This window comes from Drosophila mauritiana, chromosome X (genome assembly GCF_004382145.1).
Source record: "Drosophila mauritiana strain mau12 chromosome X, ASM438214v1, whole genome shotgun sequence".
In the NCBI taxonomy this organism is placed as follows: domain Eukaryota; kingdom Metazoa; phylum Arthropoda; class Insecta; order Diptera; family Drosophilidae; genus Drosophila; species Drosophila mauritiana.
The window spans coordinates 2,685,720-2,713,130 of record NC_046672.1 but is presented as its reverse complement, the minus strand read 5'-3'; the positions used below and the strand labels follow the sequence as shown (position 1 = coordinate 2,713,130).

At 41.4% G+C, this 27,411-nt stretch overlaps 1 protein-coding gene across 2 annotated transcripts; it reads left to right on the top strand.

Moving 5' to 3' along the window:
* Window positions 1-22,486: 22,486 nt before the first annotated feature.
* LOC117148668 (syntaxin-4) lies at window positions 22,487-27,267 on the top strand. 2 transcript variants are annotated; one of them, XM_033316183.1, is made up of 8 exons: window positions 22,900-23,211; window positions 23,312-23,492; window positions 24,135-24,371; window positions 24,911-25,004; window positions 25,069-25,311; window positions 25,404-25,477; window positions 26,797-27,045; window positions 27,110-27,267. In XM_033316183.1, the coding sequence occupies exons 2-8, from the start codon at window positions 23,460-23,462 to the stop codon at window positions 27,179-27,181; spliced, it is 1,002 nt and encodes a 333-aa protein (XP_033172074.1). In that variant the 5' UTR covers window positions 22,900-23,211; window positions 23,312-23,459; the 3' UTR covers window positions 27,182-27,267. The 2 variants fall into 2 exon arrangements, with proteins under 2 accessions (XP_033172075.1, XP_033172074.1); XM_033316184.1 differs by lacking the exons at window positions 26,797-27,045; window positions 27,110-27,267 and having other exon boundaries at window positions 22,487-23,492; window positions 25,379-25,452.
* The last annotated feature ends 144 nt before the right edge of the window (window positions 27,268-27,411 follow it).

Below are 27,411 nucleotides of genomic sequence, written 5' to 3'. Positions count from 1 at the left end.
ATTGATTGTCAAATTTGAATATGTTGCATATTTTCCGCGCATTCACTTTGATTGGCCCGAAAAACATTGTTAATTTGGCTTGTTACGACTGGAATTCCGCTCCTGTCAACGTCATTAAAATGCCAAGTCAAAAGTGATTTCGCTGGGCGCATGGAAATTGGAATGGGAGTGGCACTGGGGCAAACAAAGCAGAACCAAGCAATGAAATCTCTGCAGCAAACAAAATCAACAAGAATACAAAAAAAAAAAAATCGAGGAGTCAGGACCAGTGGGATCAAAACGAAAAAAAAAGGACGAAACCAAGAGGCCGCCCGTGGAAATTGACAAAAGCAAACGAAATCAAAAAGCAAGAGACAATGGGCAACAGTATTGCATATTGATTGCGAACGGCAGCAGACCTGAAACTACCCCTTTTCGCCAGTTTCCCCCCTTCAACCGCCACCTACCACACGCAACACACACACACACACACACACATACTAACCCCCGGCAAATCAAATTGATTTGGAAATCCTTTTGGACAGAAGCGAGTGCAACAGGGAAAAGGAGTCGCAGAAATGGAGTTGCTATACTGAGGAGAATGCCGGAAAATTCCGATACTTGTAGGCTTGTTTTCTTCCGGTCGCAAAAATTGAAAATTCAAATTTTATAAGTGTGCAATCTCAATCTCAAGATTATTTGCATATTAAGCTTATATCTTACTAAATATCAGCTTTTCTTTGAACTTTGATTTACTTTTTAACTAGCGCTTCTTCACTGGCATCTATTTATATTTGCTGTGGAAATTCATTAGCTTATACAGCGAAAGTTCAGATAGCTCTATATTTTTCCAGTGTATTACTAGGCACGGTTGGCCCATGCAATGTCATGTCCCTTGACAACTGGAAAAATGTCCAACCATTGTTGTTGCTGGCCACTCCGCTCCGCTGTGATGTGATTTTTGGGCATTGCAATTTTCTAAGCGGCTTAAAGGTGTTCATTCCGAGTCATTGACTCGTCAGCCTCCCCGCCCGTTTCCCCCAAAATCCCCGACCTTATGCAATTTGTGTAGCTTAAAGCAAAAAAAAAAAAAGAAAACAGAAGAGGAAAACCCAACGTGAAAAGTCACCAGCGGCGAAAAACGAGAGAGAGAGGTAAATAAATGGAGTGTTTGAAGTGTACACATCACGTTAGTTATGTTTTTATGAAACACAGGATGTCAAGGGCCTTCAGACCTAATGAAATTCAAAAGTTATTAGTTCTAAATCTAGCCAACTTAATAACTTAATAACTTAATAATTAATAAACGTTTTTGCATTCAGAGTTTCCAGTTTATTTAAACAATTTCCCTTAAACATCACTTCCACACACTGGGTAGCAATTTGTCGCTGTTTTTACGCAGATTTTTTTATATTTATTGGCTTTTGGTTTTTGCCCCTTTCCCTGCCGACCGCAAAAGTATATTTAAAATACTGTAGACAAGTGTAAAAAGTGGCAAAACGTTACGTGGTTGCATTCAATCGTTTTGTGGTTTGGCTTGTGTTATCCACTGCACCGCCCACATTGTGGTTTGACAATTTATGGAGCTGTCCATACATTTCGCAACAGCCCCAAAAAATAAAAGCAGTAAATGTGTGGAAGGGGGAAAAGGGTCGAGGCGGATTTCCATTGCGAAAACTAATTAGAGTATCGTCTTCCAGGCCCAATTCATTTTGTGCCTTATTCAATGTTTGTGTTTTAAAGCGCACAGATGGCTGAAATGTGTGTGTTTAAAATTATTCACTTGGCAACGAGGCGTATGTGCAATATTTCTTTCGCAACACTCAAATTTATTTCCATTGCCTTGTTTATTTTGTTTTAAACAAGCTACGCAATCGGTCAAAACGTATCTTATAATTAGGAATAATTCAAGAAAATGCTGTTTAATGACCCCCCACCTCCGTTGGAAAATTCTGACATTTGCGCTTTTAATTACTACTCTTTTTGAATTAAAGCCAATTTCACTGACACGTGGTACTCATTCATTGGCGGCGTATTTAATTTGCGCCTAAAATCAGCAGCCATTTGCATAAAGAAAATGTTGGCACACAGTATGGGAAAAACGCTAAGCCCGCTAATTAGTCAAAGGCGAAATTTTGTTTGCAAATGTTTGTCGCAAATAGATAATTGCAGCCGTAGGAGTTCGGTGGGCGTCGAGTGTAAACGCTGTGGCAACTTACGCCACACACGTTCACTAGGACACTGGCTTAATATGACATGTGGGCGGGTGTATTCCGCAGAAGTCCTGCCGCAGACACAGAAGCCGCAAGTCAGCAGCAGCAGCAGCAACCAGCAGCAACCAGCAGCAACCAGCAGCAACCAGAGAATGGAAGGAGCAAGGGGTAAGGACACCTTGGGTGCCGCACCACCCGCAATTCCCAGCAAAACCACGCAAGTGGTATCTCCTCATCCCGTTCCTCGCTCCTCCAGCAATCCAAAGTTTCCCGCTAAGATAGCCTGGATTTTGCTCGCATAAAGAGTATTCAGGTAGCTGTCATTTACAAATTGCATTTCAAATGCCGCCAATTGATTACATTTTGCATACAAATAACTGCCAACTGCCATTCGAAAGTTTTGTCGCATTGAAAGTGAAGACTATCAAATTGTTTAATAATTGCTTAGAACAAGAGGATACAAATTTTTAACAAGCTTTGCAGCGCTTTGATTATTTCTGTTTACCTATGAACGTGATAAATGTCACCCATCAAATCAAAGTCTTGGCCATAAACGAGCTGAGTACTCAGTACCCACAACTCCTGCAGCGTCATGCCCCCGTTGGGGCCAGAACCACCCGGAAATCCCCATCCCCATCCCCATCCCCATCTCCATACCCACCCACATCTCTCCATAGCCATACCCTGAAGGATCTCGGCTGCTCCGTCGTCGCTGTCGTGAAGGTGTCGTGTTGAACATGTTAGGTGTCTTGTCGCTTATCATGTTAAGTGCACCCACGACTACGTGCCCGGCATGTGAGCAAGGGGGCGGGGCCGGGGGCGAAGTAACCCCACGCCGCCACCGCACTGTATCCAGCTCCCACGCTCCAAGAGGGAGGAGGCAGGGCAGCAGGACGACCGCCATGTGTCTATGGTAATTTTCATAGAAAATATGTAAAATTCTCAAGACGCACAGACAGACAGACAGTTAAAGAAAAGCAAAAAAACAAAAAAATAAACAAGAACATAGCAAGTGGGGAAATTAGCAACAACATTTGCCACTCATCTCGATTTTGAGTGCACTGAGAGAAACTTTCGATGACTTTGATGGAACGGAGCAACAACATGGAACCCATACCAAATATATCCAAATATACCCAATGTATATACATTTTCAGGTAAGGAGCTACAAATGCTATAGTATATTACATGACCATGACATTCCACCAAACCTTTTCTCACTGTGCACCCTTGAGCCGGTCGCTCTTTGGGTCGCTCCTCTGCCACTTGGCCTACTCCTGGCAGCTAATTTCTTTTTAAAGGGCGCGACTCGGGCTCCTTGGGCTACACGGTGTGATGATGCTGATGCTGATGCCGGGACAAGCTCATTTGCACCTCATTAAATACTGCCACTCGACCCGATGACGACAACGAGTGGGAACAAGATGCGACAGGAGCTAAATCAGTGCCCAAAGAACACATCTACATATGTAAGCCCGAACGAGGGGCTTTTGTTTGAGGAAGGTGGGCGGAAAACCAGAGCCAGTGTTTACATCTCGCGGGCTAATGATGATGATGCACAGGTGATCGTTCGCCGTGCCATCAGATGGAATTTAAGAACGTGAGCAATGGCTATATACTATAGTATCATAAGTGTACATTCATGGAATGCAATTAAATTCAAAGCGCGATGTGAAGAGTCAGTGGAGATAGTAGTAGTGCCTTTCGAATAGAAGTCGCTGGCAATTAGGACGCATTTTAATGGGCTGCATTGTTGGCTGTTTGGCATTGGGCCCTCGAAGTGCACCACTTACCCACTCCAATCACATGGGCACGTGGAGCCGGGATCGCTGGTATTATTATCCGCCAGCCGTCAGGGCTCGCGTTGCCCATTAAATCAAATTAAGTTAATTTGCCGCACTGCGCACACAATAACGTCATCAGAGAGTGCCATCCCACCGCCCTCGAGTGTGTCTGAGCACTGCTAATAAACGTCATCGATGCATTGGTGCATGCCAATTAGCAGGCGGAGCTGTAAACTGGGTATAACCATCGTGGACATGGAGCTACTCCACCCTGCCCCATTCCGTTCATCCATCGCCTGATGATGCAGCATCATCTTTGGCGCAAAAACTCAACTGCAATTGCCGCATTAATTGCAACTGTCAACCGGCTGTGTGACCCGCTTAACCCTTGACTGCCTGCCTCCGCCGTCTACTCCACTACATGCACATCTCCCTCCCCCTCCTGTCAAGCATCCTGTCTACCCATCCTTCCGCCATCCGTCCACGGAAATCCCCGCGGCCGGAGTCAATCATCCGGACAGGCAGCCACGGTTGTCAGTACAGTGAACCATCGAGAAAGGAACGCACTAATTATGGCCAGGGACCACCGAGCGTCTGGGTGATATCCTTGCATCCTTCAAATCTAGACTGAAAAAAGGCGAAACAACACTAATTGACAAAAACATGGGTACATGGGTACAACACTTCCAATTCTTCATAGTCTAAATTTAAAAAGAATTTACATAAATACGCAACTATAAAAGTGCACAAGTTTGCAATATATCAACATTCCTTTGGCGTTTAAAGAAACTAAGTAAGTGCATCGTTTTTGCCTGCTGTCTGTCATCCATCCCGACAAGTTGATAATCTCCGGTCTGGTTTTGTGCCATCCAGGCCAGGATGAAATGAAGATCATCCATCAGCAAATCATTGACCATCAAGGAGTTATTGTCCGGGCAGAGATTGTGCCTTGCTTTATGTCCAGGCCATTTCTTTGCCATTTATTCTGAGCCGGGCTTTAAGTGTTTTGGAAGCAGGCGGCCAGGCCATGGTGGCGGGGTGGTCAGGAGATGGGTGGTAAGGGGGGGTGAAACTTTCAAAAGCAAATTTCCCCGAGGATCCAAGGAGCAGCAGCTCCGGCTGCCGTCGACTATAAACGTCATCGGAATTCCCCAAAGCCATTAAGCGCAAATGTATGCAACACCCAAGCCAACCGGAAAAAAAGAGGAGCTGGAGCTGGAGCTGGAGCTGGAACTGAGCTGAGCTGAAATAACTGAAAAATGTGAGCTGGCATGTCCCGCCAATATCTCACGCCCGATCCCGCCCTCCAATCTTGGCAACACTTCATTAGCAAGCTCTGGAAAAAAGCGCCAGGACCCGCTTCTCCTAGTCATCCACACCCACGTCCTCTCCAGCGCCGCCTCCTTCGTCCTACTCTCAATAATTTCATTTTGCAACACTATTGGCTCGCCTTGAACTAAAAAGTAATTTCATTGATTACCAGCGAGTCCTCGCGCAGAAAGGATAGCAAGCCAAGCCAAGCCAGCTCCCGAGCTAAAGTTCTGCACTGCTATCCAAAGTTTGCATTTGAACCGAGAATCACTTGTCTCCAGATAAATGAGTCATTGATATAGTCATGGTTAAATATTTGTAATTAGGTTACAATTAAGTTTCTTATATCCCACATCATTGATTTTAAAGCCTTATTTGCGCACAGTGTAATCAGCCAAAAGCCAAGCCATAACCAAACCGAACCCAAACAGAAGCGAACCGAGCAACGACACCAGCCACTTGGGACTTGGCGGGGGAATGGTTATTGGTCCTGGTCTTGGTCCTGGTCCTCGTCCTGGTCCCGGTCCGTCCTGCCTTGCCCCTTCCTCGTCCTGACATTGGCATATTGGAGAACTGGCTCCAGAACTGTGGTTACTCCGGCATGGTTGGGGATGACGATGTGGCAGCCATTGTTGCACTGTAAGTAGCACTTTCATAAGCAAACACAACGAGCGCAAATCAAAATCGCAAAGCGTTCGATTTCTTAAGTACATCAAATAAAAATAAAACAAATCATCCATCGTTTTCAATAGATACTCGCACATTGGCTTGGGATTGTTCATAAAAACGTAAAGTGCAATTTAATTGCATTAACTCTTACTTTTGACCGTCTGTCAGCATGTTAAGTAATTATTAAGACTTGTGATTGTAAAGAGGAAAATGTAGGTCAAGTCAATTTAATAATGATACACATATTAAATCACTCGAAATGAATTCAATTTATTTGGCTGCACATTAGAATGCAATTATTGGTTTTACCTAATACGTAATATTTCATGATGAACATATTCAAAATTGAATTGAACCCACTGTACTGGGTATGGATGGCTGACTGTCCGCCTTTGTCTGCCTGGTGACTTCGCCATTCGTGTCCCCACTCCGCCCACTAACTGGGCAATCAAAATGGCCTGCCCTTTCGACCCCTTCAGAAAATGAATGATTGGATCAATGACGATGAGTGACTGAATGGGGGTTATTTTCGGAGGTCAGAGAGGGGCGAAGGCTGCGTCTTGGTAACTTTGAATGCCCCCGGTTCTTGCCATCTCCATCTTTTCCTCCGCTGAGCCACCCACACAAAGCGCTTTAATGGCTTTGTTGCCGTGGGAGTCCTCATGGCTGTACGTGTGTGTGTGGGTGTGTGTGTGCCAGCCAAGGAATCGTTTCCAGTGCCTTTAATGATAAGCTGCCAGTTTTACCGGCTATCCCTTCGATTTCCCAACCCCCTCGCATCGGCGAAAATTAACTTATCAAACATACATTACCGACCCAGAGTTAACACTTAACAGCATTAACGTTAACACACAACCGGGAACCCAAGTGGGGATTCCCCTCGTCTTCTCCGCCACTTGCCACACCTCCTCCCATATCGCTTACACGGCAAATAATCTAAGTGTACGATCAATATTTAATTCAAGCAACAAAGCTAACTGAGCCAAATTGCTATTAAATATTCCAGAGCATTGCGGAATTTTTCGGCCAGAATTAGCAGATATATATGAGTTTTCATTCCAACATTTTATTTCTTCGCGTGTGCCCCTTTTGCAGGCCAACAATCGACCTCAAGCTTAACTAATGGCAGAAAACGTTCACTTCGAATTCCCCAAGCAAATGAAAGTTGCCGAGCTGCGCCGGCTAGGGTTGGAAAATGTGGGAAAACGTGGTCGGGAAAGCGTGAAAAAAGAAAAGCTTACAATGCCGCAGGCTGTTGTTGGTCGCTGATTGAGTTTGAGCCCCAACTGCGCTGAATGAATGAAGGAATGAATGGGCAAGGGCCCCTCCCCCACAGATCAAAAATGAACTAATACAACATGCATTTCAAACAAATTTGTATTGAAATCAACAATTTCTTTTTGTGCCTGTAGTGTAATAATCCAAAATCAAATCGCAACACGAAAGACTTCGTAATGCGCAAAACAAAAACAGATTCTTCTGCACTCACCATCTGTCTGCCGTCGAAATAAAATGATTTAATGGCGAATGCCCGAACAATAACTCCGAGTGCGACCAAAATGCCAGCAGCACATGGGAGGTGGAGTGCTCGACCCCCCCTCGTTCCAAAAATCCCGATCACCACAGCCGCCGCTTCCCCTCCCTTTGGCAACAGAAATTATTGGAAAATTCATTAATAAGCGAGCGGGAAATGGGAAAATTGCGCAAACGCAGCTAAACAACCGAAACGCAAGACGACATAAAGAGCACTGAAAAAAAACTGCTAGATTAAATGAGCCAAATGAGTTTTATCTATGTAGTTACCCTTTGTTCTGCCTTTTAGAATTTCCACATTCTATACTACATTTTTTTGAATTTCTCAACACATTTTTCGCCAGTGTTGGAATGGCGAAAGCGCAGATGAGATGAGGTTGCCAGATGGACAGACAGACAGACAGACAGTTCCGTTTAATTGCACCCACATGGACTCCCTCGCTCGCACACACACACTATTTCAGCATCACACACACTCCCACACACACGCACACACATGTGTAGGCAGCTTCTGTTCTGTGTTTAGGCTGCATGAATAATTGCCAAGCTGGCTTCGCAGGCCGCGAGCTGCATTTTACTGGGGGTCCGAGGACCACGGGGCCTCCAGGGGCTGCAGGATCCCACAGGATTGCCGAAAGTCGAAACGGCACTTAAATCATCAATATATGAACGAGCGAATGAGGCAGCCAGGCAGCCAGGCAACGAGCAACGAGGGGCAAATGAAATGCGGAGCCGTGAAGGGCAATTGGCCAAATGAGCGAGCACCGGGCAAATTAACGTGGGGAACGTACAGAGTACAGAAGTGGCAAGAAGACTTCAATAAAAACCATTCACTGCTGCTGTTCGCTTCGATATCAAATTGAATCCCAAATAATTGGGAGAAGAAACTACATGAAAGTTAATCAACATCAAATGCACACAACGCATGTTTCTAGATTTCTTGAAATACTTGGTGAAAAGTGAATTATTTAAGGTGGACAAACCTGTGATCAAGTGGACCACCACCACCAACTGACTACTGACCCAGACACGAACATCCCCGCCTTCACGTAAGTTTCTGTTTCTGGCGGAGGGCAAAGGTCACGCGACCGCAAAAGTATCACAATACAACCAAAGCTGACCGCAGCAACGCGTCTGGCTCGGTCTCGTCCTGCGTCTGCCTCCGGGGACTGGCCCCAGTCCCAAGGATAAGGAATCCACAACTGTCTACGTGCCACATCGTGCACTGGGAGAAACACGCAAAACTACTGAACACTGCCTCCGAAGATTACAAAAGATTATTCCAAATAACATGAATTCAGTTAACAGATTTGGTAGCCCAGATTACTCTTAACTTTTCAACTTCATTTTTTATGTATATTATACGTTTTCTCCAAGTGCGCCTAAGCCGCTCGACTGCGGATACTTCTCTACATATTTTATTCGGTTTTATTGATTTTATAAAATGGTTATATCTATGACTCCAACTGGGAACGCTGCTTGATCAGGCGGTCCATATATATATCTGTACATTGGCGGCGGCAGGGGTGAGTTGGGATCAGCCAAGTTGAGACATTTTGGCTTTTAATTTCAATTTGACAAGCAAAACAGTTGGCACTTTTTCTCTTTCCTCGACTACGTGCAAATCGTTTGGGGAGTCCTAGGAGTTTTCCGTTTTCCGTTTTCCGCTTTCCGCTTCTCGTTTTCCCCGCATTTCCACCGCCCCTTGCCAACCCAGTGCGAATATATTCCCGTCCGCATTGGAGTCGCAATTGAAGAACTCGACGTTTTACAATAACTCACGGCATTTGATGACGGCTTTTGGTACTTCCTATCTTCCTGCATTCCTGCATAAGGTGCGTTCCGCAAAAATAAGTACTACCAAATTATAACTAAATTCAACAGTTTTCTACAAACATTTGATATAACAAATGTAAAGCGAGCACGAGACCATTATAAACCCCTAATTATATATCTGTCTATTTGCTAGAGGTTCTTATCCTCATTCTTCGTGATGATTTTCCGGGGAATTATGAATTTAACGTAACGCACTGTCAGAATTTTCCTTGGCCCCATGTTCGTGCGTTTAAATCTTCGATAACTTTTCCGACGGTACGTGACTAAAATGCAATGCGACCTACAGAGACTACCAAATGTCCAAATGGCTGGGATATGTGTGCAGATCTCAGGGTTGGTGTGTGTGTGTGTGGGATATGATTTCGGAATTTTAGCAAAACGAAAAAGTCGGGATGGAAGGCAAAAGAAGAGGCTTTTTGCGAGGGAAAGGAATGGTGGAAAAACCAGAGTCGAATGCCTGTCCCGAGACCTTTGCTCCTCCATATCTCGATGTACTCAGCTTTAGCCTTCAGTTTAAAGTTGCCTTGGAATTAAGTGCAAAATGCCAGCAGAATCATCAGACATTGATTTTTAGTGTGCGCCCAGAAGCTATTACCCACACACTTTCACCTATCGCCCAATGCAATCGATTGATTGATAAACGAGTGCCGGTGAAAGGTGATTAAGTCAATTTGGCAATTGGTCTATGGTAGCCAAGTGATATCAAAGATTCGCGAACATTTCGCCAGAAATTACAGTGGAGAGCAATACCTATTTGCAATTATAAAATTGGACCAGGAATTTAATTTAACTTGTTCTTCATTCATTTCGAGACGTTTTCCCTTTAATTACTTACTATTGCATAGTATATTGCATTTGATTTAATAATCAGTTTGCTGTGTACCGAGCTGGTATTTCAAAGTAAATTGGGGTTTGTGCTGAATAAACTACGCACTGACTAATAAATTATATAAAATGTGTGACACACATTGTGTGCATTACACAAACATGGTTTAATTTAAATTGAACTTGTGTTCTGTATCGTTTATATAATCAATCAGCATTAGCAAATTATTATTTTGGCAGAACAAATTCCTTATTGAACAATCCACTTAAAAATTAATTTGCCAAGCATGTGATAAATCATAAATATTGATTTACACTAGCCCTGAGCAACTGAAGTTTGTGGCAAATCATATTACCGAAATGCAGCAGATTATCAATAGACCGATTTTCAACACTCGCGGCAGGCACTTAAATCCTTTTGAATTGCGGCAAGGACAGCTCAATGAAGCTGGGTTCGGAAAAATCGAATTTTTGAAATTTAAAAGCTGGAATCGTTTGCCCATTTTTTGCCCATGTTTGCCCACCAATTAGTTTTTTTTGCCCACGTCCAGTTTTTGAGATATGAATTTTCGAACAAGTTCGAAAATTTTCGAAGATCAAAAATTTCACTTTTTTCAAATTTTTTTTTTTTTAATCGCAATAACTTCGTTTGCCCACGTTTGCCCACCCTTTAGAATTTTGAAATTTTCGAAAATTTTCAAAGATCAAAAATTTGACTTTTTTCAATTTTTTTTTTTTAAATCGCAATAACATCGTTTGCCCACGTTTGCCCACCCTTTACAATTTTGAAAAAATTTATACTTTAGAAAATATAAGACATTCAAATTTACCTATGTGTCTTTGCCCATCCTTTGAAATTAATTTTTTTCGTTTGCCCACCCTTTAATATTACATTTTAACGTTTGCCCACCCTTCAAAATTATTTTTTTTCGTTTGCCCACTCTTAAAAATAAAAAATTTCGAATGCCCACCTCTTAAAACTAAATAATTTCGTTTGCCCACCCTTTAAAATTTTTTTATAATGTTTGCCCATCGTTTAAACTTAGTTTTTTCGTTAGCCCACCTCTTTAAAATAAATATTTTCAGTTAAAAACGTTTTCCCACGCCTTAAAAATGTTTTTTTTTCGATTTTCTACTTATAAAACCAAATTTTTACATATGTATGTAATAACTGTAAGTTGTGCCGCCAATTCACATATGTATCTTAGGATCGGCGGACAGAATCACTAATATTATATGATTATGATGAACACATATATATATATATATACAAATAAATATATATAAATATATATACATATGTATGTTCATCAACACTTGCATGAAATTTATCAATGATTAAGAAAAATTTATAAATTGTAAGCGAATGATTAACATTATATAAATATTAAAGAAAAAACTGTGTAACGGGTTGCGATCTCCTTATGTACGTTCATCATAATCATATAATATTAGTGATTCTGTCCGCCGATCCTAAGATACATATGTGAATTGGCGGCACAACTTACAGTTATTACATACATATGTAAAAATTTGGTTTTATAAGTAGAAAATCGAAAAAAAAACATTTTTAAGGCGTGGGAAAACGTTTTTAACTGAAAATATTTATTTTAAAGAGGTGGGCTAACGAAAAAACTAAGTTTAAACGATGGGCAAACATTATAAAAAAATTTTAAAGGGTGGGCAAACGAAATTATTTAGTTTTAAGAGGTGGGCATTCGAAATTTTTTATTTTTAAGAGTGGGCAAACGAAAAAAAATAATTTTGAAGGGTGGGCAAACGTTAAAATGTAATATTAAAGGGTGGGCAAACGAAAAAAATTAATTTCAAAGGATGGGCAAAGACACATAGGTAAATTTGAATGTCTTATATTTTCTAAAGTATAAATTTTTTCAAAATTGTAAAGGGTGGGCAAACGAAATAAACTAATTTTAAAGGATGGACAAACGAAATTATTTAGTTTTAAGAGGTGGGCAATCGAAATTTTTTATTTTTAAGAGTGGGCAAACGAAAAAAACTAATTTCGAAGGGTGGGCAAACGAAAAAAATTAATTTTAAAGGGTGGGCAAACGAAATAAACTAATTTTAAAGGATGGACAAACGAAATTATTTAGTTTTAAGAGGTGGGCAATCGAAATTTTTTATTTTTAAGAGTGGGCAAACGAAAAAAACTAATTTCGAAGGGTGGGCAAACGAAAAAAATTAATTTTAAAGGGTGGGCAAACGAAATAAACTAATTTTAAAGGATGGGCAAACGAAATTATTTAGTTTTAAGAGGTGGGCAATCGAAATTTTTTATTTTTAAGAGTGGGCAAACGAAAAAAACTAATTTCGAAGGGTGGGCAAACGAAAAAAATTAATTTTAAAGGGTGGGCAAACGAAATAAACTAATTTTAAAGGATGGGCAAACGAAATTTTTTAGTTTTAAGAGGTGGGCATTCGAAATTTTTTATTTTTAAGAGTGGGCAAACGAAAAAAAATAATTTTGAAGGGTGGGCAAACTTTAAAATGTAATATTAAAGGGTGGGCAAACGAAAAAAATTAATTTCAAAGGATGGGCAAAGACACATAGGTAAATTTGAATGTCTTATATTTTCTAAAGTATAAATTTTTTCAAAATTGTAAAGGGTGGGCAAACGTGGGCAAACGATGTTATTGCGATTTAAAAAAAAAAAATTGAAAAAAGTCAAATTTTTGATCTTTGAAAATTTTCGAAAATTTCAAAATTCTAAAGGGTGGGCAAACGTGGGCAAACGAAGTTATTGCGATTAAAAAAAAAAAATTTTGAAAAAAGTGAAATTTTTGATCTTCGAAAATTTTCGAACTTGTTCGAAAATTCATATCTCAAAAACTGGACGTGGGCAAAAAAAACTAATTGGTGGGCAAACATGGGCAAAAAATGGGCAAACGATTCCAGCTTTTAAATTTCAAAAATTCGATTTTTCCGAACCCAGCTTCTTTGAGCTGGCAAGGACATGTGTTTGTAGCTAAAAAGACGCAAAACTTCCGTTTTGGAATCGAACATTTTTCGGAGAAACTTTCCAACTTCCCAACTTCCCAACTTGTTTCCGGATACATAGACTGTCCCCCTTTGGCCTCCAAAAATGTGCTGGACACAGCTGGCCATTAAATGCAATGCTCCACAGTGCACCGCCATCCCCCGCCATCCCTCCGCCACCCGGTCATATCTTCATCTCCACAGAGAGAGAAACCAGGTTTGGCGCTTTACTATTACAAAAAAATATACGTATGCTTGTGTGCATTTTGAAATACTTTCAGATTGAGAATGTTTAGCAATTTAAGTGCTGAAATGGAAAGTTAAATATATTGCAAGAAACACAAGTAGCTACTTGTTTGGCCGAGTGCATCCATCCTAGGCAAGGAGCAAAGCTATTGAAGATGGCCTGCAGCAGATGTGGGTGTTGACATCTATGTCCTTCCATCTGTGTGTGAGTGTGTGTGGCGGGAAGGGGGTTGGTGAGGAGGGAACTCTGGGGTGTTGCCTGTGGGAAAATGTGCAAGGAAAATGCAATGACAAATAGGCGACAAAACGAAATGAGAAATATCGAAGGAGGAGCAAAGCGAGATGAAGAAATGCTCGAAGAAGGCAATGTTCCAGCTGAGATTAGAAAAGCATTTGTTCCAATCAAAAAGCCAACAAAAGGGAAACAACAGAGCGGCGAGGGAGCAAGGGGGAGGGGGCTAGTTGGAGCGAAAGAGACGGTGACAAGGCCACCAAGGCGGCGTGTCCTTTGGCCCGGCCAAACAAAATGAAGGAACAAAGGACAAATGTGGGAAGATAAACTGCCGAGGCACGTGAATGTGGTTGACTCGCTGACGGAGGAGATCCAAAGGGGGCCGGGGAAATGGGTGAAAAATGTGCGAGAAACAAATGAAAAACGGGAAAATGGAGACAGTAAGGTGTCAAGGCAAGGGCAAGTTTCAATTAGTATAGCAAAACTTAATTAAGCCATAATGGCCGCAGCTATTCCACACTTTTGTCAAGACATTGCATAAATAACAAGGGCGGAAAGCCACCAAATGGAAAGCAGTATGGCTGGAAAAGCCGACTCAGATCACTAGAGTCGTTACTACGTTACATTGTTAAATATTGTATATAATTATATGTTTAATGCAAAAACGCCAAGGCCATCAAGACATCTATTGAAATGCCTCCTACCATTGTTCCATTCCAATCGATGAATAATAGTCAGTTTAGCCTGGAGCTTAGGGCCTCCTTCACAGGGTATTAGTCCATCAATCCAGGCAATGGATGAATGGCCAGCTGACTGACTGGATGAGCAACTGAATGGCTGACCGAGTGACTGAGTGGCTGCGCGAGTGAATGGCAGCGGACAGGATGCGGCAGGAGGTGTCAATGCCAAGCCCGCTCCCAACTGCATCTGCATCTTGGCGGCGACCTCCTCCCATTGTTAAATGCATGAAAAATTGCTGACGCGGCGGCGGGATCCTTGAAAGATGCGCTCCCTGGCCATCCTGGCTCTCAGCTCTCCTCTTCTCGGTCGACCAGGTTCCGTAACTCATACGCCGCGTTGCCCGGCGATTTATGGCCGCCGACTGCAAATGAACAAAGCCAGTGGAACAGTCCATTCCGCAGCCCCGCTGCTTTCACCTGACTGTCGTTGAAATACACGTTGAAAATATGTGGAAACTAACAGCGGCTTAATTAATAGATCACATTCCCTGCTGCTTCATTTTTAAAAGCATAGTTTTATTTGATTTGATTGATTTACATAACAATTAAACTCAAAGTGCACCTTTGATTTTTAAATACCTTGTTGTGTTTCCTGTCCCGCAGAAAACTTCCTTGACAAATTGCATTTATTGCGTTTATTGAATTACAAAGGCAACGGTTAATGGACAGGTGGGAAGGAGTGCAGCAAAAGGAGGCGTGGCAAGGAAGCCACCTCATCAGCTGCGGAATCCACTTCGGCTTCCATGGTCACTCGCCTTTAATTAACCAAGCGGCCAACGAATTAATTAGCTGTAATGCGACTAATACACTGCGCAAAAAACAAGTAGCCCTCCATTGGAAGTTGTAAAGGAGTAAATATAATTCAACTTATATCTAAAATGCTCCTATATGAATAACAAATATGTAATTTCACTTTCCTTTAACTGCCTTAAAAAGTGCAACTTGCTTCTTAACAAATGGCAAAATAAGAAAGCAACAAAACTTGAAATTTAACCTATAGATTGGAATGAAACATCATTTTTTTAACGATTTCCAGTGTGCAGCAGACAATTCCCTCTGGCACCCGAAGCCCCTGTTCCTGTTCCTGTTCCTGTTCCTGTTGTTCAAATCAATTTGCTCGGCCTAACACGCTGTGAACTATAGCGATTTGAGTTTAATTAGCAAAATCCCCTGCTGGAGGGAAATTGTAGCGTCGAGGAGTTGGGAGCTCGGGTATCGGAGACAAGAGTGCAGTGGGGCAGGGCGTTGGCAGAGGGGCAGAGGAGCCCCATGGACCTCGATGGACACGGGTTGCCTCAGGTGGGACAAGAGCCATTTGCATTTAATGCGCCACATTTGTTTGTGTCTGTTCGCGTGGCCAACTCGACGGAAAGATGGCTGCGAATAATGTTGAGGACTCAGTCGACGGATCAAGGATGAGGGATGAGGCTGGCCAGTGGGCCACATAGCCTCCGGTTTAAAGCAACGTGGCTCATAGAGGGTGCCAAAATTCAATTGATACCTTCTCGATGCCCTAATCAGCTTTAACTAATTGTCCATCATATTACGTTGATATCTCATTAGGCGATTCCAATCGCACTGTTGGCTATTTTTGGAGCTGCGTGCGGCTAAATCGTTTTCGGGCAAAGGAAAATGTGGGCGTGGAAATATGAAAAGCGGCGGAAATGACTTAATAGCCAATAATCTTTTGTTATATTTATGCGCAAATAAAGCGCTAAATCAGCATAACAACTCAACTGGCAGCAACTCTTGCGACTACTTTGCGGTAATTGAAGTTTTTTGAATAGTAAATAAGAGCTATGTTTAGCAATAGCCACGCCCCCCTCCCCCCACTCCTTTCCAACGCAATTAACCGCCCACAATTGCTCATTGTTTTTCGCCCACGCCTCGGCAATATTTCAGGGGTCAGACCCGGCTGGCTTACTTGGCCCACCTTCCACCCAACGATAACAACAAATAAAGTAAGTAAATTTAAGTGCTTAAGCAAACATGTACTCGACGCAGAAAATACTGTAGAAGAATGGGTAAATATGGGTAACTTGGTTCATATGTAAGTTTAAACTAACCGATTTTAAGTGACTCATGAATGAAACATCTCAAGTAATTAGTGGCAAAAATATGATTATGCTATTATTTTATATTAATATAAGTTCCTGGGTACATTTTAAATTGTATCGATTTTTATTTTTGAGAACAGGTATCGGGCATAATAAAAATATTTGCACAAATGTTGAGGCCGAACGAACACGGTGGAGCTGCGCTGATTGTGTGCGGCTCACGTAGTCGAACCGCAATAAATATTGATGAGCACACAAACACAACATTAAAACATTGTGCGTAGGGCGGTCGAGGTCCTGCGAACAGGACCTTACACACCCACACGTAGCCGCCGGCTTCCCCTAATTTGTCTGGCACCCGCAGCAACAGTTAACGGCAGTAAAATTTAATAACAATAATAATGCTAGTCCAGGAAATTCGAGGACTTCGCTTTATTTTTATGCCAATTGCCGTTGGAACGTGGCGACTTTGCCCCGCAGAAAGGTTAGATGCTAAGGTGAAAGCTTTACGGGAACGGCCCTGCAAATATATTAAATATTTACAGCCACAAAGAGCGGGGGGATATGTCTTAAATTACACGGCAGCCAAATCATAGCGAGCACGGGTGGTTTCACTACTTTCTGGGACTTGCAAGTTCCCTTAACAACTCATTAAAGAACTTTTGATCTTAAGAAACTTAAAGGGTTTATTTTACCAGTTGGCAGTGCTCCTACGATCTGCTTTAAAAGTATCTTAATATCGCGACAAGTTTTGGATCCGCCCTCGCGTTTCACAGTAATTGAATTGACCCAGATCAGGTGCTTGGGCGTGTATGTGTGTTTTTTGTTCTTGTGTGTGTGCTTAGGGGTTCATTTAGTTGGCAATTTCTCTAATAGGTTTACACTCAATCTACGAGGCCACTACGAGGTCCACCCCGAAAAATACCCTCGCAAACGGCAAACGACGCCGAAAAGTAAGCAGCTCTTTTTTATGTTGCTCTTCAACTCTGCGGAAAATTGGAGAGGTTCCAGAGATTCGCTTCACTTCAAGGATACCATAGCAGCGCGGACACAGGCGGCATGATAGAAGAGCTGGCCACAATTAATTTGCGGGCCGGCTGCAATTGATAATTATCGAAATAATTGATGTAATTGCCCGCGTTTGGCCAAATCGAATCCCACAATCAATGTCGCCCCGAACGCACGTTGTGTGGCAGCAACAGGAGTCGTCTTATTAAGTGCACTAAAAGAAATGCTGGATGACAGGATCATCAAAATGTTTCTCTGACACATAAATTGCATTGAAATTGAGTTGATATATCGACAAATATCCTAATATTTTCACTGTGTAGGGAATGCGTTGCTGGAGGTTTGCAAAAGGGCTTTATGGGGTGGCAAAGGGCTGTCAACTGAATAGCGTTTCAATTTGATTTCGCTCGCTCAGCAGTTGTCCTAGTGATACATGGCGGTAATCATCAAAGAGTTGTGTTACAAGGCATCCTGGAATAGCGAGTAAACGGAGAGTTTGGGAACCCTGGCCCTTATGACACACTTTACATGCAGCCTGCGGACTCAAATGCGTGGAAAGTTCGCCAGGTAGGATTAATGTTGTTGTGCTTCATATAAGTTGAAGCAACATTGCATAAATTATTTTATTTGATTTTCCATTTTGGAGGTAACCTTTGCAACACACGAGTATATGAGTCAAAAAGCGATAACTCAGTTGTGAAAATCTGCGGCAAATTTGTCGGATGCTCTTAAATTTTTAAGCCGGCAAGTGATGTACTTCGCCTCTGCCTCTTTTTTTGCCCACTTCCTTAAATGCATTCTCCAGCATTTTCCTCTCCATATGCGAGTGATTTTCTCCGGCGAATAAAGCAAAATAAAAGAGATTTCACTTAACAAGTTTTAGTCTCTTCATATGCTTTGACAAATCCTTTGGCTGCGGCAAGGACTAAGAATGAAATTTGTCTTCGGACAGGACAATTGCTGGTCCAGCCGGCAAACTAGAGGGGAATCCAGGGAAGCCTGGGTAGGAAGAAGGGCATTGAGTGGAAAGACGTGTTGGCCAAAAGGTCCTTTTCAGTGGGGGTTAAGTGTGGCAGCATCAGGACAACAACATGTTCTTGCAGCACCCAATCCTGGGCTCTGATTACAAAGTAAGTTGTTTACTTTGCTGTATCCTCGGCTATAGTTTTGCTTTATACAATCAACTTGCCTCGAGGATACCGTGAATAAGGCCTTGTAAACGAATAAATAGATTGTAATAGAAAACGAACGAACGAAGGAGCTTAGAGACACCTATGTATTTTTGCAGCATAAACTTAATCGTTGCTCAAAGAAACGCAATTTTTTCAGGCTTTCTTCAGCTTATGAATCAATTTCTCGTTGTTGATTTTTTCCAACAAGACCTCATTCTTGAGACATCTGCCCCGAATGCCTCGGATTTAACGCACCTTTAATTTATTTTCGGTATGCCTGCTGCCCATAACGTAATCTCCATCCATCGGCTTTGTGGAACGTGTCACTTCCTGTCCCCGTTCATCACCTTCTCGCATCCTATCGGCGAAGAGTGCTTTGTTGTCCTTTTGTGACTTTATTATAAACAAATAGGAGTAAAAATTTCCTTGGCTCTCAGCGAGCTTCTATCGCCTGCTGACAATGACAGGGCAAAAGCAGGATGCACACAAGAGGAGTGCAGTGCAAGAAAGGCAGTTTACTCTTCCAATTTCAAAGGACATTCCGATACAGTGAATACGGCCTAACATAAAAATCTAATAAAATTCGGGAGAAGGCCTCAATAGTTGGTGCATAATATTTTGGTTCCATTATTGAATGATGCTGCCAAAGCCTTGTAATTCAATTCCTTACTCGCATTGTTCTCAGTGCATGGCAAGGGGGCGTGGCGGTGGGCTGGGCTGGGCTGGGCCAAGGCGCTGAGAGGATGCAGGGCAAAGCAAAATATTGTCGCCTGCAATAAATGCCAAGCATCCGCTGCGACAAGAAGAACCGGAGCGTCGACGGAACGACGACAGGAAGCGACCGAACCACCAACCGCCATTATGAATGCAGCGCCATTTTGTTTTGCCCCCTTCCGCTCTAACACTGCATGTGTGTGTGTGTGTGTGTGTGTGTGCATTTAAGAGCACTTGTGTGTGTGTGTGTGTGCTCGCTATACTCCCCGATGCGTATACGATAAATAATGCGACTTGGCAATTTTCATTGCCTTCTCTGGGTTTTATGCCTTTTTCGGAGACCCGACCTTAAAGTTTCGAGCTGATAAAATATTACCAAGCATGGATAGGCCACTAAAAAGCACTTGCACTACTCCACTCCAATCAATAATTAGTATATATAATATAAAATAATGCAAAAGATACTGCTTGGCAATAAAAAAGCGACAATCAAACCGTGCATCACTCATACGACCCGTGGGTCTCCTCGAGAGAATTCGAGGCACCCACCTACACATGTATGGGAATACAAACCAAACCCGCCCCTGACATCCAACAAGTTTAATTAAAACACAAACTAAGAGCATAAACAAATGAATAATTCACATTACGATGTGGTGCACGCCCCACGTGAAGGACCCTTCTTCTCTGTGAACCATCGAAACCAAACACTTATCCTGACCGCAACTAGTCAAAAATTTGCATTGGAAAAAAAACCGAACAAGAACCAGAACCAGAAACGCCATGAAAGTGGGAGAGAGGGGACTCTTTTTGGTTTCTGGTTTTTGGTTTTTGCGTTGGTGTGACTTTTATGCAAATGGTAGAGAGAAATATGAAATTTCGTTGCATAGTTTTGGGCGCGCATTTAAATTGGTGCGGATCAACGTTCTCATCCTTTTTAACCCATCGCCCTGCACTTGCAGCTTGCCTTAAAGGCTTTAAAAGCAATTTGTCTACAGTTGTGTTTGGCACGTGAAATATTTGGATATTTTCCTCTGCCCATTTGGGCATGGCAACCAAGCCCGGCTATGCCAAGGGATGCATATGATGCCAACCCGGTTATACTGTTTAATCAGGAATTTAGGAATTCAATTTATTTATTTGGAATGATCCGATTGGCTTATACTCAAGCGAATTTAATTTATTTATTTAATTTTTAATTTAGTTTAATGGCGTGCGAAGATAGCTTAAAATAAGGACTGAAAACTACAGGATATCGGCAGGTCTAAGCCTTTTCTGCAAGAGTTCAATTATTTATCATATTTTTTGTAGATGTTGGCCTATTTTTTTTTTATTTTTTTGACGAGTGCGAATTTAATCAAAAGTCAAAAAGCGCACACACTTGCCGACCACCCCACCGCCCCAGTTGATTTTCCCAAAGCTATCGCTTTTCCCCCGCCCCGCCAGCGCTTTCCACCAGTTCCCATTTCTCGTTTTGTGCGTGAGCCTCTGACCCAAATAAAAACAAACAGGAATAACAACAGAAGTGGTAACTAAGGTGGGGACAACAACGCACAAAAAGACTCATCAAAAACTCATAAATTTGCAATTTTCGACACATGACAAAATAAATTGTAAACAAAGGAAAGCGCGAGAGCCGAGAAAACTAACAAAAAAACGGGCACAATAAACTTGACTGCCTATGACAATATCTCCGCTTTTCCGACCTCTTTGTTTATGGAAAAGCAATGGAAAAAGGTGGAAAGCGGGTGTTAAACGCAGGGAATATGAGAATATGTTGCTGTTTTTGCCAACAATTTGCACTATGAAAATTAGTGAATAGATAATAATAAGCTGCAATACATTTTAGACTTACAGTCCGCAATGCAAATAAAGGCGGGAAAAAGAAGAATTTCATCTTTTTGTATTCCCATTACCTAAACTCAATGAATCCCGTGGATTGATAAAAATAAACTGCTTTGTATAGCCACTCCACCTAAATTGAGTTTTGCTTTGTTATGCAGTTTTTTTTTAAACTTTACAACACAAAAGTGACAATATCTCCATTGAGTCAGAGTTCTAAAAGTACCTTACGTACATAAAAGCGGATTCACGACTTTCGAGCAATTGAATGCCTCTTAATAACGAGTTGGCAAGAAATCGTCGACTAATCAGATGGGATATGCGAGAAATGACATTGGAACCCACAAAACCTTACGAATGTATCTGATAAACGATTGGCGGTTCGAATTCCACGACGGGGTCACAAAATAAACTTATTTGCATATATGAGTCATTTTAAAATCCAAACAAAAAAAAATAAAAAAAGTAACAAGCTCAAGCTGAGAAAAATCAGTTTCTCTCAATCTCAATTAATTGGTATTTGGCAATAAAAAGTTAATGTACATGGTTAAAGGGTGCATTAAAGGGTATTCGCGAATTCACATATTCCACATGGAATTTCCAAATCGATTTAAATATTTTAACCTTATGGCGCTACATGCAGTTCAATTCAAAGTATCAGTATATCACGTATACGTACGTACGTTTTGTAGAATCATTAGAGAGGGAAGAATTCGCGACACGATTCTTTTCTGCTGTCTCTTCAAATGACATGGCAACTTGAGAAGAATTGCGAACCAAATGAGAAATGGAAATTCGCAACTGTCTGGTGTTGATGGTTTTATTTTTCTTGTTATTGTTGTTGACGTAGTTGAGGGCAGTTCATAAGCTGCGTTTTGCAACCGCAAGAATTGCTAATATAAAGCGGGTAGACCATGTAACTACCCAGCAACAAAATATAAATAAATTCATCATGGGAAATAAACACCATACACTCGAAGAAACAAGCTACTTAACTGTGCTTAAGAAGTTAAGTTAACACAAGCGTGTTACCAAGTGGACCAAGTTATAAAAAGATCTGACAGTGACCTACATAAATGCGACCCGCTGATACCCTGTACATGCATATGGAGGCACCGTACAAAGCCAGCAATAGAAAAAAGTTCAACTAATTAGCGCAAGTGACTTTTGAACGTTCTCGTCGCAGGTTTATTTCTCTTACTCGGTCTTTTATTTCAATTGAACGGCAACATGGAGCGTGAAAAGTGCCGCAACAACAGCAAAAGGCGGCAGAGCAATGTATAAATGTTTACCATACAACAGTGTAGAAATAATAATAAAAACAATTAACACATTTTTCTCCGCCGCCTAACCAGTTTTCATTTCGGTGGCAAAGACGATTTATTCATTTTATTCGGAGACAACAAAAAATGTAGATCGCCACTAACTACACATAATGTAGTACGAGTCTCCATCTTTATCTCTCTCCAGCTAAAGCAAATGAACGTACATATCAAATACACCCGAGTTCACGAAATCGAATACCTCCCTGCATATTCAAATCACCATCCTATTGCTGCATAAAATGTACATTTTAGAATTTTCCACAACTAATTTGAATTTAGATGAGGCCCAATGAATTTATACCCTAAAATGCCTATTATCTTGGCCCAGGCTGTGGCCAGAGTGTTTGCTGTCTTTAATCTTTTTGAATTGAAAGAAATCTCGACGCGACTGGGAGGCTCTGCGTTTTTGTGCCGGCGTCGATTTTTTAGTTCGAAAACGTATGCGGCGCGGTGAAGACAAAGGAATTGATTTTCAATAAATCGAAAAAAATGTAACAGAATGTATTTACATGTTACATTTTGAAAATACAGAAAGCTGGTTATTCCAATAATCCAATTTTTTTCTTTTTTTTGTGTGTGTGTGTGCAACAAAAGAGCGAGTAAGAGAGCAAAGAGCCGCCAATAAATGGCAAATATGTGATAGGTGATAATCTGTGTTTAGGCCGCCCTCTCTCGCTCTCTCTCCCCGACTTTCCACCCCACCCTGTCGCTTTCCGAAGGGCAGACGGTAAATATTAGGCGGCTCTTATCAGACACTGCTGATAAGCTTCGATAGCAGGTTTCGCTCTCTCCTGCGCTCTCAATCAAATTTTCCCATTCGCGAACAGCTGTTGGAGGCAACGGCAACAACAAACCAGGAACAAAGCTCAGAAGCCGCTGTAAAGGATACAAAGTGGACATTTTTGGAGTCCTGCAAAGGAATACAAGTAATTGGCATAAAGTTGGCATAATTCAAAGGCAGTCCGAGTTGCAGAAATGGGAAAAGATCGTCTGCCCGAGCTTTTGCAGGTAAGAAAATATTAGAAACGTGGGTGGTTGGTTGGGAGGTTGGGATGAGGTAACTGCTAATTAGTTTGAAGCACAGTGGTTTGGTAGCACTCGAAACCGCAACACGAATAAAATGTACCGAACAAGATGATTTGAATTTGGTGGTATTTGTTAGGAAAGGAATCCACTCTTCTCGGCAAAAATAATCATTATAAAAGTTTTTTTTTGCGGCACATTTAAACACTTTCTGACCAAGGTGCTGCCACCTTCTTTACAATTGGCCCAATCTCTCACATTTCTGTTGGCGCTTTTGGCACTATTTCGACTTGAGAGCCAAGGGGGTTTGGTGGGTGTTCGCTATGCCATTTATCAGATCGGCCAGAGATAACGACGATAATGTGGCCACACATCACACTTGCGGGGCAACCCCGCGACTCCGCCGCCAAACTTTTAGCACCAGGTGAATTTCAGTACCGAAGTCATTTTTATTGTTCATTTACACCGCGCCAGATTGTGAACACACAAACGTAAATAAACGCAACCAAAGTTGTTAGTTTCAATTTAGTTTTTTCTCAGTTTTTCCCTGCAGTTGGTTAGGACCGCATGGACCTATTTTATTTTTATTTTTTTTGTTTCTTCTCACTTTTGCCGTACTAATTCCAGCGCTCATTGAGCACGAACTCGTCGAACTCGTCGTCGAACGGTTCACTGCTTTTGAACGTGTACAGTGGAACCACGGAGTTCATCACTAGCAACACCGGCGGTAACAATAATAGCTACAGTATCGTTAGCCAAAACTCTCACAGCTGCAGCAACAACAACAGCAGCAGCGAACCCAAGGATCGGTCCAGTGCAAAGATGGCGCAGTATGGCTCGAATGTGGACGACATACTCAATCCGGTGAGTTTAAGGATCGAAGTGGATGCGAAACACAACCTCTTACAAGTTCTTAACATTCTTGAGTATTGAAATAGTTAATAGAAAAAACTTTAACTCCCATGATAGCTATCTTAAAAGTTATTAATACTTAGCGAAGCAAGAACATAAAACACAAAGCAGCTAATATCCAGCAGATAGTTAAACGCTTCCCCTCAATGGAAATAAAAGATCAGAGAGCAGGAGAAAGGGGAAACCTTTTTTCTTTTTTAAGGTTTACCCACACATTTGTGCACTTATGAATCAGCTGTATTACTCAATCGCTGCCGGCGTAGCGCGAAAACTCGTGATAAGTCCAGAAAAAAAACCTCTTCTCATTAACTACGTTTTTTATTGTGGTTAAGAGAGCGGATGAAGAGAAGGAGAGTAGTCGCAATGTAAACAACGGGAGAAACTCTTGCAAAAAGCAAAACAAGCACTGCTTCCTCCTCAGGAAGGAAATTTATTATGGAATGGAAGTGAATATACGATTTTAATAGAATTTTACGGTATCCTTTCTTTAGTACACGGAGATTCGCCAACAACTCGCACAGATAGCCGCCAACTTGGAGGCGATGAACCGCATGGCCCAAACCGTCAATCTGCGAACTTTCAACGGTAAGAATTTGAATCTAAAGTTGTGAATACTTCCACTGCATCACGGTCTAAATGCAATTCGCAGAGAACGAGATGGATGAGCTTCACAACAAAAACCTGAGGCTGGGCAATCAGCTAATGACGCGATTCAACGACTTCAAGGCGAATCTGCCGGCGGAAAACGATTACAGCTTGGAGGCAAGGATGAAAAGAACCCTTTTCTATGGCCTCCACCAGACTTTCATCAATCTGTGGCACAAAAACGAACTATTCCTGCAGAACTACGAGACCAAGGTCAAAAAGAATCTGAGACTGCATACAAAAATCAGTAAGTGTGAGACAAAATGGACGAGTCTGATTAAAAACTTCGCAACTTTTAAATTATTTTGTTTAAGAACTTCGTTACCATCTACTTTTCAGTTAATTCTGAAGCCAGCGAACAAGAAATCGAGTTACTCATCGAGAACAAGACAACCAAACTCTTTGTGGATAATGTGAGTAGAGAAAGAATGATACAAACAACCAAGTCTTCTGTCTGATATGATTCCTTATCAATTTCGATAATATTGTCGGTTTCATAAACATATATTTTTAATATGTTTGGCATTTAGTATGTAGTTTAAATGGCATTTATACAATCAAGGACTATAACCTATTAAATATATATAAAATATATAGAAAGTAGTAGAACTAAACTCACCTCGATGTTATATTCATTTATCTGACTTTATCGCATCTACACTTCGCGAGACGATCATTTTTACATTGCTTTTAGTAAAGCTTTACACATAAAAAAAAATGAAAAAAAAGCACTGAAGCTCATTTGGTGTAACACCCACACACCTACATACATACATACATACATATGTATGTATGTTGGTATTTTGCTAAAACGCAAAATTATAAGGAAATTTGGAAAAACCACTAAACGCTTCGCATCACAATGCCGGTAACCACATTTATCCAAATAATAACACTTTTCGCCATCTAAACAACGCTGAATTCAATTAACCTAATTTCGCGGCTTGCAGTTAAAAAACACGTGCGCATTTCGATGCTCGCGAATAAGAAGGAAAGAGGAAGTTTTCAAAAGGGAACGAGCAAGGACCAACGGTAAATCAAACTCATATGCACTCTCACTGTTTCACGCTGTTGTCTTGACATCATGTTCTGCAATACAGATCACCACATACACATATGTATATGTGTACATATATATACAAATATATATGTATAGTTATGCTATACATATTTATATAGAATGGGCCAAAGGCAATAGAATATATTTTCAAACTAGATGGTTCACCATAAAAAAATATAAAAAAAAGAAGTGGAAGCTTATATAGCGCAACACACAAATTAACATACACATACATACATACATATGTAAATGCGGATTTTAGGGCGCACATTCTATACACACAAACATATTTCGCGCGCGATTGAAAACTCAAAATTACCGCGAACTTAGAAAGAAAAGCGCGCCAATGCGCGTATCACAATGCCGATACTCACATTTACATCTAAACAACGCTAAATACAATAAACCTTATTTCGCGACGCACAATTAAAAATCACGTGCGTAGTTCGATGTCGCTGAGAAAAAGGGAAGAGGAATACTTGCAGAGAAAACGATCAAGGACCAACGGTAAATCAATAAAAGAAGCTCTTTTCCCGCCGTTTCTAACATTCTCTGTTAATTAACCTCCCTTTTAACACAAAATATAAAGATCAAAAGGTATTTTTTTGCAAATAATAAATAATACATTCAAGCATTGCTTAGGCTTTATATTAACAATTTTTGTATCTTTAGTTTCTGCAGGAAACGGAGAAGGAGCGGCAGACACTGCGCGAAATGATGGACCGATTCAACGAGCTGCGCCGCCTGGAGAAGTCCATCGAGGAGGTCCACGCCCTGTTCATGCGCATCCAGACCCTGGTGATGGAGCAGAGCGAGGTGATCCAGCGTGTGGAGTTCCACGCCCAGCAGGCCACGCTCCACGTGGACAAGGGCGCCGACGAGCTGGACCAAGCGGAGCAGCACCAGAAAAAGGCGCGCAAGGTGGGCACACTGCGAATCCCCGAGAGCGTTGGGTTCTAAAAGGCATTTTACCTTGTATTTGCAGAAAAAGATAATGCTCATCGTGATACTCGCAGCCGTGTTGTTAGTATTACTCCTTGTTGGTATTTATTTGTGATGCACGCGAGACACTTTTTTTTTGGCCTAATTTTAAAATTTACACGTAAGAAAATAAACTTTAAAACCTCAAGAAGAAACTTTGCAATTAATCAACAGGTAAACGAAATCAATAAAAGCTCATGCTATTGAGAGCATGCTCTATTCTGAGTCCCTTTAAATTATTAGTTCGCTGTTTCGTGCGGATTTTGTATATTTTTATTAAATTTAAAATGTAAATAAAATAACGGT